Consider the following 13,194-nt stretch of genomic DNA (forward strand, 5'->3'; position numbering starts at 1 on the left):
TTGTATTCAGGTTCATTTAGAACTTGTTGTTGTCTGTGTCCACTCCAGGTCTCGGTGGTTGAAGGAGCCTCATGCTGACTCCACAGAGCTCTTCAGGATGGTGGCTGAGATCTTTATCCTCTGGTGCAAGTCACATGTACGATTCAGCATTTTGTCTTGATTTCAGGATGTTTGACAGCAGGATATCTGTATTTATTTTGGCGTCTGGTTGCAGAACTTTAAGCGTGAGGAGCAAAACTTTGTGGTTCAGAATGAAATCAACAATTTGGGCTTCCTGACTGGTGAAGGACAAGCTAAAATGTCTAAGGTAAAGTTTTCGGATTGTAGACTGATGACACAATACTAAAGGTTCCTAAAGGGCTCACTGCATTAGTACTGGTCTATTGCACAGAAAATATAATATAATATAATATAATGTGTAGATTTTACTTTATTAATAAAGGCAAGGTAACTCAGAGGTCCAACAGGAATAGAACTTTCTCTCAGGATCTTTTAATTTTAGATAACATCTGTTCTGTGGTATTAACAAGACGTGGATTCCTCTCTGGGTTTAATTTAAACCTATCTCACTCCTCTTCTTCACTATGTCAGCACTTTGCAAAAGCACAAGCTCAAGTGACAGGATCCAATGTGTTGCTACTGTATTTCACAGACCTTGGTGATAAAAGAAAAAGTGCTCACAAGCACTTTCCTGTTTTAGTAGTAAAAAATACACTGACACACAGTTTCCAAATGTGCCGTGTTTTACAGAGCAAATGATCTTCACACACAGATTCTAAAAATGTTTAATTCTCATGATACGTTTTGTTTGGACCTTTGTCAAAGTGGGATCATATATCTGTAGTCAGGTGGGGACCAGGAGAGGAAACACAAGCGCCGTAGAGGCGAGTACTACTCCATCCAAACCTCTCTGATTGTTGCTGCGCTGAAGAAGATGCTGCCCATCGGCCTCAACATGTGCAGCCCAGGAGACCAGGAGCTCATCTCTCTGGCTAAGATAAGATACAATCTGGTGAGCTGAAAGACACGACCTTTCTCTATTAGCCCTAATTGTATATTCTGCCTTATCTGAGGTTGCTACCAAAGGGAATTAGACCAGAATGGAACCTTGTTAATTTTCTTTGACTGATACAAATGAAATGATTCTCCAGACGATTGATGCCCTGATGCAGATCGAAGACCTTGATTAGCCTATTTATCGACCTACAAAGAATCAGCCAACAAATAATAACGTAAAACAAATACTTAATAATACTGTTGCCCTTCATAGAAAGACACAGATGACGAGGTGAAGGAGCACTTGCGTCAGAATCTTCATCTCCAAGACAAGGTAAGATGAGGATTTAATAATACGAGTAAAGGGTCTAAAGTGTTTGTAATAAATGTATGGAATGAATGTAATCCTGGTCTTTAATTTAGTACTTTCTTTGATTTTAGTCCGATGATCCAGCTGTTCAGTGGCAGCTGAACTTGTACAAAGACGTGGTGAAAAGCGAGGAACCAGCGAACTCAGAACAAACAGTTGATCGAGTGCAAAGCATCTCTGCTGCAGTGTTCCACCTGGAGCAGGTGAAAGCAAAAAGTTCCTATGTATAAATATTAATATGAGCGCAAGTAATGTTTGTATCTTATTCTCGGCTGGTACTGTTTCCTCGTCCCTCAGGTGGAGCAGCCGCTGAGAAATAAGAAATGTGTGATGCACAAGCTGTTGTCCAAACAGCGTAAACGGGCTGTGGTGGCTTGTTTCCGTATGGCTCCACTCTACAATCTACCTAGGTATGATATGTCTGGGGTGTTTTTCATGTCACACTTAGATAACTGAAATGCAATGTCAATTACTAAGTATTGACATGTGACAAGTGCTTAAACAGCAAAAATAAAATTTCTAACAGATAATAAATAGTTGTATGGGTGGGGCAGTTTTCCTTGACTGTGTGTCCGTGTAAACCCCTCATCACCTCCCTAATGACATTCTCTCTGTGTTGTTTTCTTGCATAACACTACTTCATCCTACCTCAGATACAAAAATAATAATTACTTCCTGAATGGCTATCGGGAGGTTTGGCTGGAAAGGGCGTTCAAAGCCTCCAGCTTTGATCGCCTCTTCTCCCTGCTGACGGTAAAGTGTACTTACAGGTCTAACGCTTCATCTGTTCAACCCCCACTTCATCCACCAGGCCGTGGAGCAATCTCTGCCTAGCAACCAATTGTTTCTGCACTGTTGATTCTGATTGGTCAGCGAGAATTGACTAAAACTAAGTTTTTGGAAAGTGGAAACGCACTGTGCGCTGTAGCTGCTCTTTTTTATTCCAGGTAATCCATGAGGCAAGGAAGGAAAGACAGAAAACTAAAAACAATCTTAGTGCTGAGTAACTGTATGATTATCAAAATGTATCTGATGCTTTTTTTACTTCTGTTATGGTTTAAGGATAATTTTTAATCTGACACTGCCAAAGGTTGTGGTGCTTTGTAACACATGCTTTTTGTGCATCCTTGTTTAAGTAAATACATAAACTTGATGATAGCAAGAAAACATATTTAGGAAAACTGCATATCTGCGCTAAAGTGTGCATGCTCCAATTGAATGGAAGTTACAGCAGATAGACCTGAAGGTGACCAGTCAGAAGAGCCAGTGGTCCCACATTGACCAATCACCACCTTGCCTGAACTGTAACCCCTTCCTCCCTCTACATCTCTCCTTCCTGTCCTCCAATAACTCACCAGAACCTGCCCTAATGCCACTGTACCTCCCTCCATTCCTCCCCACCTTCCCTCACCTCCCCCCTCCCCAGGCATCGCGCTATCAACTTCTTCATGCCGGTCTATCAGAGACTTTGGATAGAGGCAGAGGAGTACTCTTTTGAGGAGAAGCTAGTTCAGGATCTGGCAGTAAGTACTGGGCTCGCCTTGCCCACGCCCCTTGTGCCCTGCGTTGGCACCCCTCTGCCAGTCCTGTCTGCCGAATGCTTCTTTAGCTCCGTGCCCGTCGAGCCTTGGAAGCACGCCCGGGTGGAGACATTGCCCAAAGCATATAGCGGTCCCTGCTTTAGGCGCGCAAAATCCTTCAGACAGAGATCCGTCAGGGGTCAAAGGCTGCATGACCAACTCAGGAGACACAGGGCCAGCTCCGGTGCTCACAGCTCTAGAAAAGCAGGCTATGCCTTTCTGAAAGCAGTGGTAAGGAGAGACTTTCACTAGGAGACTGTAACTAGCTGTTTGGCTGTCAGATCTGGATCCAACCCATCAGTTGTCCTTTTGCTGTACTCTGCAAGTCTGTAGTGTAAGTGTGGAGGTGAAGTTACAGTTATGTGGTTGTGACGTCAGTGGCATGCTTGAGTATTCACATTTCATATTGGATCTTTGTATGCAGACGTGCAACAATTCCATCAAGACAGTAAAAGTGTGCCAGTGGTTATGATTAACGTGGAGCTCGGCAATCAGATTGACTTTGTTTAAAAGATGACTTTCTTTTCCAGTTTTCTTCAACAAATCTGAGATTAGCCAGGATGGAGCTGTGGTGGTGTAGTGTAACCTTGGCCAGGCCTCTTTACTGTCACCATCACCTTTCATGATCAGAGTATTCTCCGCCACCAAACAGCTCACTGCCTGCATCTGTTTGCTGTAACATGCATGTGTGTTTGAGAACTGGCTGAAACATTGTTCATCCACTTTTTACTTTGTCCTGTCCTCTTCACAGATCACAAGGACATGACACAAACTCATTTGCATGCTGGTTCTAGATGATTACTGACTGAATTTGATGTTGTGTAAAATAGGAATAAAGTTGAATGTTTGGATGAATAATGGGCACAGAAGGCTGCAGAGCTTAAGGTTTGCACATGTGGACTTTTGCAGAAAACCCCCATGAAAATTGTTGAAGAGGAGGAAGAGGAGGTAGCAGAGATCCAACCGGACCCTCTGCACCAGCTCATCCTCCACTTCAGCCACAATGCTCTGACAGAGAGAAGGTAAGAACACGAGGAGCAGTGTTACAGCACACGCTATAATTATTTCCCAATGTCACATGCTCTTGTTTAAGCTGAAATAAAATGGATATCAGGCAAAGTAATAAGAGTGGATGATTTGTTTAAATTTTTAGTCACCTGGAAGTGGATCCTTTGTATATTGCGTATGCAGACATGATGGCAAAGGTAGTGCACATTTAAAGTAGATATATCTGTTCAAACTCTACTATTTTGTTCATGAGGTTTGGAGTGTTGACCTTTGTGTCCTCAGAGCTGTGCAGAGGATGAGGAGGAAGAAGAGGAGGAAGGGAAAGAGAAGACATTCGAGGTATTTATAGGCTTCTGTTTGTTTGTGGAACTGCTAAAAACATTCTTGTCAGTTACTGTGAATGTAAATGACGTGTGTTTGTGTGTTGGCTTTCAGGAAAAGGAGATGGAGAAACAGAAGATCTTGTATCAGCAGGCGAGGCTGCACGCACGAGGGGCTGCAGAGATGGTGCTACAAATGATCAGTGCCAGTAAAGGTAACTGGGATCAGATTGTTCAGCGTACGTCTGACGTACACTGAGGTTTGATGTTACATTGTCTTCCTGCTCTCAGGTCGTCTGGGTCCCATGGTGACCTGCACACTCAAACTGGGAATTTCCATCTTAAATGGAGGCAACGTGCAGGTTCAGCAGGTCAGGTTGAGTCAAATTATGTTTCTATTATTCATTAATAAATCTTTATCCTCCAAGCTCACTTAAAAAGTTCACTTCCTACCGTACTGTCACGCTGCTTTAATTTTAATGCTCCTCTTTGCAGAAAATGCTTGATTACCTGAAAGAAAAAAGAGACGCAGGCTTTTTCAAAAGTCTCTCAGGACTGATGCAGTCTTGCAGGTACTGTTATACCAGTGTAATTTCCTTCCAGGGATCAAGAGTTTGGTCTGACTTTGTTCCTTTCCCCAGTGTCCTGGACTTGAATGCGTTTGAGAGGCAGAACAAAGCAGAAGGACTTGGCATGGTGACAGACGAAGGCTCAAGTAAGTGAAGAAATAACTTTCTACGTTTTTTCATTTTGTGTTGAATCATCATATTTTACTATAGTTTAAAATAATACAGGTCTTGCTGGACCCCTGGTCTAAGACCACAGCGCCTTATTGTCCAAGATTGCAAGTTCCTCACTAGTTGGAGCTTGTTGGTTGTTGTATATTAAATATTTTAATTACTTTACAATCGTTTTAGAAGATTAATATAAAAAGTCTGCTGCTTTTGCTACAGTGGAGTCTGTGTGGGGAGTGATGTGATGAGATTAATTGATCATTTATCACTATTAGCAAAAGAAAATGTGTGATTCTGGATGTGTGAGGTGAGTCACCCATGATCTGTAGAGTTGTACAGAAAAAGCAGGTAGGATCCAGTCCAACATTAATCCCAGACCTCTGTCTTGCTAACTTAACCCCCCTTCACGTCACACTGTCAGTCTTTCCATCATTCAGCCCTCTGCTAAACATCTCCATTGAGTCTGTGTTTAATAATTCATCGTTACTACTCTTGTCTCTGTTACCGTTATAGGAAGTTCACCATGACCTAAATCATATTTGATACTCGTCTTGTTAGATGCAGCGTAGACACAACACAGGTCCCTGACTCCCCCCGTATTAAAACTGCATGTTTTTCACTCAATATATTCATTCTCTTCGTATTGTAACTCGATGTCCTCTCTTTTTGCTTATGTCTTCGTGAATCGTTTGTCTCCTACTTGTCATTATAAAAACCCATCGATGGCAGTCCACACTGATCGGGGTAAATAGCAATGTTAAGATAATCGTGACTGTGGCTATGCTTCCACCCTGAATGTCTCCTCCATATCTGTGGTCCATACCTCCTGCTTTATTTTGGTACCTGGTCCTTGGCCCATCCATGCCCAGATGTCTGTAGGGACACACTGTGCATGCTGACTGTTAGAGTGTACACAAGAAACAAATGTTTACAATCCATTGCCTGTCTTTTGTGTGATACCCCATACCCTCAATGTTAACATTTACTAATGCGAGGTCAAAAATATGTCCTAATATAGTATGTGTTCAAATATGTCATAGTATTATGTGGTCAAAGATAGATAGTGTATATGTAATCAATCAACAAAAAAACAACAACATAGTAGTCATAGTATAGTGTGTGTTCAAAACTACCTCAGTATAGTATGTGGTCGAAATTAAGTCATAATATGTAAAAAAATTCATAGTATGTTGTGATATGAAAAAATGTCAATAGTATAGTATGTAGTAAAAAAAATCATTTTAGTACGTAGTAAAAAAGTCACAGTATACTTTGTAGTAAAAAAGTCATAGTATAGTATGTACTAAGAAAATAGATCATAGTATACTATGTAGTAAAAAAATCGTCAATGTAGTAAAAAAGTCAGTATGTAGTAAAAAAAAGGTCAAAAAATCCATCATATTATAGTATGTAGTAAAAAAGTCAGTATAGTGTCAGTAGTTAAAATAGACAATGTAGTAAAAAAGAAATCCATCATAGTATAGTATGTGGTCAAACAAGAGTCCCAGTATGATATGTGGTCAAAAACAGGTCCCATTCCCTAAATGTTAACATTTACTAATGCGACTCCCAGCTCTGAGGCTGGAGCTGTCGTTCAGGCTCTGTGACACCTCCCCAGGGTTTGACCGCCGAGGCTGTAGAAGAGTCCACCACTCTTCAAAGCTTTGTCTTGCTTCGGGCACAAAGCTGGTTTCCATCCAGATGTCTAACTTTCACATGGCTTTATCTGCTCATAGAATCGCTTCCTGCTCACTTCTGTAGCTCTGTTGTCTGGAACATCTGGGAATCGTGTCTGCTTCTATTTGTGAAATGATCCAGTTCATCAGGCCCGGCCCGGTCCGGCCTGCATGTGAAAGTTAGCAGCCTTCCTCCAGCTCATGTACATGTCCTAGTGTTTCACACTTTAATGTCACAAGTGGCACTTTGGGTTCAGTTTAGAGTCTGCAATCTAAAGCCCTGGACTTCAACTGTGTTTTGAACATGAGACCTCCTGCTTGCTTCTATTAATAGGAGTTTCACAAATAAAGACCTTTTCATGTAGAGGCCTTAGATTTGACTGGCTCTGTCTGCGGTTCCACCTGTACTCACCCACACACCTTCACATCTCTCCAGGCTCTAAGGTGCTACAGAATGATGAGTTCACCAAAGATCTGTTCCGCTTTTTGCAACTTCTTTGTGAGGGTCACAATGGAGGTGAGCTTTATGTGTAGTTTAATGTAATCCCACACAGTGGTGTTTAATTCTATGGATATGCATTGTTATGGGTGAGACAATATTTGTGTGTGTCAGATTTCCAGAACTTCCTGAGGACGCAAACTGGAAACACAATGACAGTTAATATTATTATCAGCACTGTTGACTACCTGCTCCGCCTTCAGGTGAGTAAAGTCCTATTTATCTGGTAACGTAATTGCTCTCGCTATAAGTCAGGACTAAATGACGATGCTCCGCCTTCAGGAATCCATCAGTGACTTTTATTGGTACTACTCTGGAAAAGATGTCATTGATGAGACTGGAAAACACAACTTCTCCCAAGCGTTATCTGTAGCCAAGCAGATATTCAACTCACTCACTGAGTACATTCAGGTAAGTACGTGATCATGTTTTCCCTTTGACTCTGCACTGACTAGTTACACTAATATTCCCCCCTGTCGTCCTTCAGGGCCCGTGTATTGGGAACCAGCAGAGCCTGGCTCACAGCAGACTTTGGGATGCAGTAGTGGGCTTTTTGCATGTGTTTGCCAACATGCAGATGAAACTGTCTCAGGTACCCTAATAAAAAGAAGCTACAAAGGATGAATGGGCACATCATTTAAAATAGTTCACAAAGAATGAGAGACATAGCAAAGGGAGCTGCACATGTAACATAAATCAAAGTAGGAGAAATAACAGCTGTGTGTGTGACCCTCTTCTAGGACGCCAGTCAGATTGAGCTGTTGAAGGAGCTGATGGACCTACAGAAGGACATGGTTGTCATGTTACTGTCGCTGTTGGAGGGTAAGAGTAACGTGCTGTAGATAAACATAGATGAACATCTGCCTCTGAGTTGTTTTGACTGTAATTACTGCTGTTCCCTGTTCAGGTAACGTGGTAAATGGAACGATTGGAAAGCAGATGGTGGACACACTGGTGGAGTCTTCTAGTAACGTAGAAATGATCCTGAAGTTCTTTGACATGTTCCTCAAACTGAAGGATCTCACAACCTCTGACAACTTCAGGGAGTACGACCCCGAGGTCAAAGGCATCATCTCAAAGAAGGAGTTCCAGAAATCTATGGAGAGTCAGAAGCAGTACAACCAGTCTGAGATCGAGTTCCTGCTCTCGTGTGCGGAGGCCGACGAGAACGACATGTTCAATTACAAAGAGTTTGTGGAGCGGTTCCACGAACCGGCCAAAGACATCGGCTTCAACGTGGCCGTGCTGCTGACCAACCTGTCTGAACACATGCCGCACGACTCCCGGCTGGTCTCCTTCTTGGATCTGGCGGAGAGCGTGCTCAGCTACTTCGAGCCCTACCTGGGCCGCATTGAAATCATGGGCAGCGCGAAGCGCATCGAGAGGGTTTACTTTGAGATCAGCGAGTCGAGCCGGGAACAGTGGGAGAAGCCGCAGGTCAAAGAGTCCAAGCGGCAGTTCATCTTCGATGTGGTCAACGAGGGGGGAGAGAGCGAGAAGATGGAGATGTTTGTGAACTTCTGTGAGGATACGATCTTTGAGATGCAGCTGGCGTCCCAGATCTCTGAGTCGGATGCGGTTGAACAGCCTGAGGAGGAGGAGGAGGAGGAGGGACACAGCCTCCTGGAGGAGTTGGCCGGAGAGGAGGAGGGCGCCTTGGAGTCGGCCTCGGCCTTCACCACGGCGTGTCACTCCGTCAAGAACAAGATCGCACACGTCCGTCAAAAGTTTTCCCTGAAAAACATGAAGAAACAGTTCAAGAAAGTCAAGAAACTGAGCATCAGAGAGATGATCGCAGGCTTCTTCTCCTTCCTCTGGATGCTCTTCACCGGCTTCTTCAAAGGCATCTACGGTCTCATCTTTGGTTTCTTCCATGTCATCTGGTCGTCCATGTTTGGCGGTGGCCTGGTGGAGGGCGCCAAGAACATGAAGGTGACCGACATCCTGGGAAACATGCCCGACCCAACACAGTTTGGCATTCATGGAGATGTGATCGAAGGAGAGAAGGTGGAGGCCATAGAGGCATCCGCAAGCTTGGACATCACCATGGCACCAGCAGGAGACGCAACAGAGATGGACATGATGCTGGAGATGCTGTCGGTGCCTAAAAAGGAAGGAGGAAAACATGTGGAGCCGGGGCTGGGTGACGTGTCTGAGCTCAGTGAGACCTCCAGCACTGACCAAAAGAAGGTGCAGAGACACCAAGAGCCGATCTTTTCACCATCTCCACATTCTATCTCCCATCTAATCTATGATTCTCCTGCAGAAAGCTGCTGCCAAGCCCGCTGAAACCACGGAAAGTGAACCAGAGAAAGCAGAGTGAGTGGATTTAACTAAGATGAATATTGTAGAGGATTCAAATTATTAATAACTGTGTTATTACAGCACAGAGAACCAGGAGAAGGAGGACAAGCCAAAGGAGGAGGAGGCCAAGGAAGCAGTGGCTGAGGAGAAGCCCAAGGCCAGATCTAGTAAGACGAAGGAGACGGCGCCAGGGTTCATGTCCAACGTCTTTGTTGTTCTGGACGTGTGGTTGAACAAGATGCTGGTGAGGCCTCACTCAGCTTTCAGTGGCTTTGCTGACTCTTCAGTCTTACTGAACAGTGTTACCGTTCCTTCCAGAATTATCTGGCTCGGAACTTCTACAACCTGCGTTTCCTGGCTCTGTTCGTGTGTTTTGCCATCAACTTCATTCTGCTTTTCTACAAGGTGAGAGACCAACACCAAGAAGCAGCAGTCAGCTTTTTGGAATCACCAATCGTCATGCAGTTAGCAACAGGAGAAAAATGCTGCGTCTAAACCTGCTGAGACCATACCTCGAACAGTCAAACTGGCTTTGCTTCTCTTTATTGTCTTTAGGTCACTGGTGAAACTGAGGAAGAGGACGAGGAGAACAGCTGGGGAGGTGAGGAGGAGGAGGATGACGAGAACACGCTCTTCGACATGGACGAGTTTGTGCTTCAGGAGAGCACGGGCTACATGCTGCCGACGCTGCGCTTCCTGGCCATATTCCACACGGTCATCTCGCTGGTCTGCCTGGTGGGATACTACTGCCTGAAGGTGAGGACGACATAGAGCTGCTGCGGTTAAAATGCAAAAGTTCCTGTTTAGTTACCAATGCTGTCGTTGTGCTTGAAGGTTCCTCTGGTGGTGTTCAAGAGGGAGAAGGAGATCGCCAGGAAGCTGGAGTTCGATGGTCTGTACATCACTGAGCAGCCGTCTGACGACGACATCAAGGGCCAGTGGGATCGACTCGTCATCAACACCCCGTGAGTCAGCGTCGCTTACACCTGCTGCCGCTCTGTAGTTGACTTGCAGTCCAGTGAGAACAGCTAATGATCTCATGAGTCTCTAAGCCATTTTCCTTTAACAGGTCTTTCCCCAACAACTACTGGGATAAGTTCATCAAGCGCAAGGTGAGTGAGAAGTGCTGTAGTGTGTGTGTTTGTGTGTGATGGTGCATTAATGTAATGAGTCTCTGCCTGTGTAGGTGATCAACAAATACGGGGACATGTACGGAGCGGAGCGCATCGCTGAGCTGCTGGGTCTGGACAAGAGCGCGCTGGACTTCGACCCCACGGTGGAGACGGTGGAGAAGGAGGCGTCGCTGCTCTCCTGGTGAGTGAGGAGACGTGAGGAGCAGCTTTTTGGCAGGAGCGTTGCCCTGTGTGATAGTCTAATCGTTAGTATTGATTAACGCCACTGTGTCCACACACAGGAAATAAAAACTTGATCTTATTCCAAACTGAGCTCAGTATATTTAACGTCTGCCTGTGATCCCTCATCCACAGGCTGAGCTCCATTGACACAAAGTACCACATCTGGAAACTGGGCGTGGTTCTGACTGACAACGTGAGTTCATCACCAGAGGGAAGACAGTGGGAAAAGTTAATTCATATACAGAACATGTGTCAGTGTATGGTTTCATATGCGGCAGCCTTTCAGTCTTTCAGCCTGTGTGCTCCTCCCTGCAGTCCTTCCTCTATCTCATCTGGTACACCACCATGTCCATTTTTGGACACTTCAACAACTTCTTCTTCGCTGCTCATCTCCTGGACATCGCCATGGGCTTCAAGACGCTTCGCACCATCCTGTCCTCTGTCACTCACAACGGCAAGCAGGCGAGTAGCTCAGCCAGCAGATGGCGCCAGCGTCCAAGCATGAAAAGCACAGAGTCACACCCCACGCTGGCAGATTATTTTACAGCCCTAATGGCTTTAAAAGCCCCAGCCATCAATTACACAGTACATTTCTGTAATCCTGCAGATGTGGTCTGTAACTCATATAATATGACTCGTATCAAGCAAATTGCTGATGAGATCCCTTAACCTTAGTAGTGAGAACAAGTTGCCCAGCCTCCTCGATGCATGTGTAACGCGCTCTCCTCTCCCTTTTAGCTCGTCCTGACCGTGGGCCTGCTGGCCGTGGTCGTCTATCTCTACACCGTGGTGGCCTTCAACTTCTTCAGGAAGTTCTACAATAAGAGCGAGGATGAAGACGAGCCCGACATGAAGTGTGACGATATGATGACGGTAGGTCTTACTATTACTACGGCATTAAAGACCAAAGGAATGTCAATTAAACAGCTACTTCCTTTTATATGGAGGAGATTCCTGAGTCTTTGCTTTTGAATGACTCACAGTTCAGCCTCCTGCCTTTATTTCTGGTTGTTGACTCCTCTTGATACTATGAGTAAAGTATTTTTAATTAGTGGACTGTTATATAAAAATCCTTCCCTTCAGACTGTTTACTGGCTCTGAATAGATGCTGCTGTGGTAAATGTATTCCAGCGTGTGAAGAACCAGCCCACAGTTTTCACAGGGTTTGTAAATAAGTCATATTTCTCTGTAGAAGACACATCTTTTGTTTCTTTGTTGAAGGCAGCTTGATTCACACACTGAGTCATGGACGGCGTAGTGTAACAGTTAGTCTAAAGCAAATATTTAAGACCCAGCTGTCGTCATGACTTCATTTTCCCGTTCTGTGTCTTCAGTGCTATTTGTTCCACATGTATGTGGGCGTGCGAGCTGGAGGCGGCATTGGAGACGAGTTGGAGGACCCCGCTGGAGACCCCTACGAGCTCTACCGCATCCTGTTCGACATCACCTTCTTCTTCTTCGTCATCGTCATCCTGCTGGCCATCATTCAGGGTACACGCGCCCTCACGTGTTCATGGCCTCCAACTTGATGCGTGTTGCGCCCTCTGACTTGCCGTTGCCTCTCGTCAGGTCTGATCATTGATGCCTTCGGCGAGCTGAGAGACCAGCAGGAGCAGGTGAAGGAGGACATGGAGGTAAGCTCACAGTCCTGCTGATATAAAGAGCTTATTTAGCCTCGACACATTCATAATAATGGGTCAACTAAAAAATGAATAGCTGTCAATGAAACGCCTTCTTCAAACAGTCAGAAACTGAGCATCTTTGTGAAGGAGGATTAGACCGTGCTGCTTTTAGCTACGTCTAATAAACCGCCTGCTCAAAGTACAGAACCCTAACTAAAAAATATTTGGTCTGGTTCATTCGACTGCATCAGTATAAATCTGAACCTTGTCCTGGTTTTTAGACCAAATGCTTCATCTGTGGCATCGGCAACGACTACTTTGACCGGACGCCTCACGGGTTTGAAACCCACACCTTACAAGAGCACAACCTGGCGAACTACCTGTGAGTTCAGCACCGTGAACGTGGTGAAGCCACTACAGGCGCTTGGCATTGACTGCACCGTTGTTTCCTGTCTGCAGGTTCTTCTTGATGTACCTGATTAACAAGGACGAGACTGAACACACGGGTCAGGTACGTGGCGTTGAACCGCCGTTAGCTTCTGAGTAAACGAGCTGCACAATGACGGCAACATCAGTAGGATTTACTTACGCAACAGCTGAAGTGGGTTGAAACGTTGCACAAGACCAGCTGAGAAGAAGCGATGCGTGGGTTCACTTAGACTTGTTTGGTATTGACTTGTTTGTGTCCTGCGCCTCAGATTAGAGGTTTCTTGATGTTCTTGTTTCAAAT

At 44.9% G+C, this 13,194-nt stretch overlaps 1 protein-coding gene across 15 annotated transcripts in view; it reads left to right on the top strand.

Moving 5' to 3' along the window:
• Positions 1–13,194, top strand: part of LOC114849501 (ryanodine receptor 3-like) — a 61,383-nt gene that overhangs the window by 46,881 nt on the left and 1,308 nt on the right. For 6 of the 15 annotated variants that reach the window (XM_029141044.3, XM_055506357.1, XM_029141050.3 and 3 more), the window contains 35 exons: positions 49–136; positions 215–307; positions 845–1,012; positions 1,271–1,330; positions 1,438–1,569; positions 1,664–1,776; positions 2,020–2,119; positions 3,856–3,968; positions 4,100–4,151; positions 4,237–4,293; positions 4,390–4,489; positions 4,566–4,645; positions 4,770–4,846; positions 4,916–4,989; positions 5,738–5,752; positions 7,121–7,201; positions 7,298–7,386; positions 7,466–7,594; positions 7,671–7,775; positions 7,924–8,005; positions 8,091–9,373; positions 9,450–9,502; positions 9,569–9,731; positions 9,806–9,892; positions 10,043–10,243; positions 10,322–10,452; positions 10,557–10,599; positions 10,674–10,801; positions 10,975–11,035; positions 11,158–11,304; positions 11,581–11,715; positions 12,177–12,333; positions 12,412–12,476; positions 12,746–12,846; positions 12,924–12,975. In XM_029141044.3, the coding sequence (XP_028996877.1) occupies positions 49–136; positions 215–307; positions 845–1,012; positions 1,271–1,330; positions 1,438–1,569; positions 1,664–1,776; positions 2,020–2,119; positions 3,856–3,968; positions 4,100–4,151; positions 4,237–4,293; positions 4,390–4,489; positions 4,566–4,645; positions 4,770–4,846; positions 4,916–4,989; positions 5,738–5,752; positions 7,121–7,201; positions 7,298–7,386; positions 7,466–7,594; positions 7,671–7,775; positions 7,924–8,005; positions 8,091–9,373; positions 9,450–9,502; positions 9,569–9,731; positions 9,806–9,892; positions 10,043–10,243; positions 10,322–10,452; positions 10,557–10,599; positions 10,674–10,801; positions 10,975–11,035; positions 11,158–11,304; positions 11,581–11,715; positions 12,177–12,333; positions 12,412–12,476; positions 12,746–12,846; positions 12,924–12,975 (4,615 nt within the window). Of the gene's footprint in view, positions 1–48; positions 137–214; positions 308–844; positions 1,013–1,270; positions 1,331–1,437; positions 1,570–1,663; positions 1,777–2,019; positions 2,120–2,792; positions 3,178–3,855; positions 3,969–4,099; positions 4,152–4,236; positions 4,294–4,389; positions 4,490–4,565; positions 4,646–4,769; positions 4,847–4,915; positions 4,990–5,737; positions 5,753–7,120; positions 7,202–7,297; positions 7,387–7,465; positions 7,595–7,670; positions 7,776–7,923; positions 8,006–8,090; positions 9,374–9,449; positions 9,503–9,568; positions 9,732–9,805; positions 9,893–10,042; positions 10,244–10,321; positions 10,453–10,556; positions 10,600–10,673; positions 10,802–10,974; positions 11,036–11,157; positions 11,305–11,580; positions 11,716–12,176; positions 12,334–12,411; positions 12,477–12,745; positions 12,847–12,923; positions 12,976–13,194 lie in introns of all 15 variants that reach the window. The other 9 variants (XM_029141045.3, XM_029141048.3, XM_029141051.3 and 6 more) reach the window with 4 other exon arrangements.

The sequence above is a fragment of the Betta splendens genome, chromosome 24 (genome assembly GCF_900634795.4).
Source record: "Betta splendens chromosome 24, fBetSpl5.4, whole genome shotgun sequence".
In the NCBI taxonomy this organism is placed as follows: domain Eukaryota; kingdom Metazoa; phylum Chordata; class Actinopteri; order Anabantiformes; family Osphronemidae; genus Betta; species Betta splendens.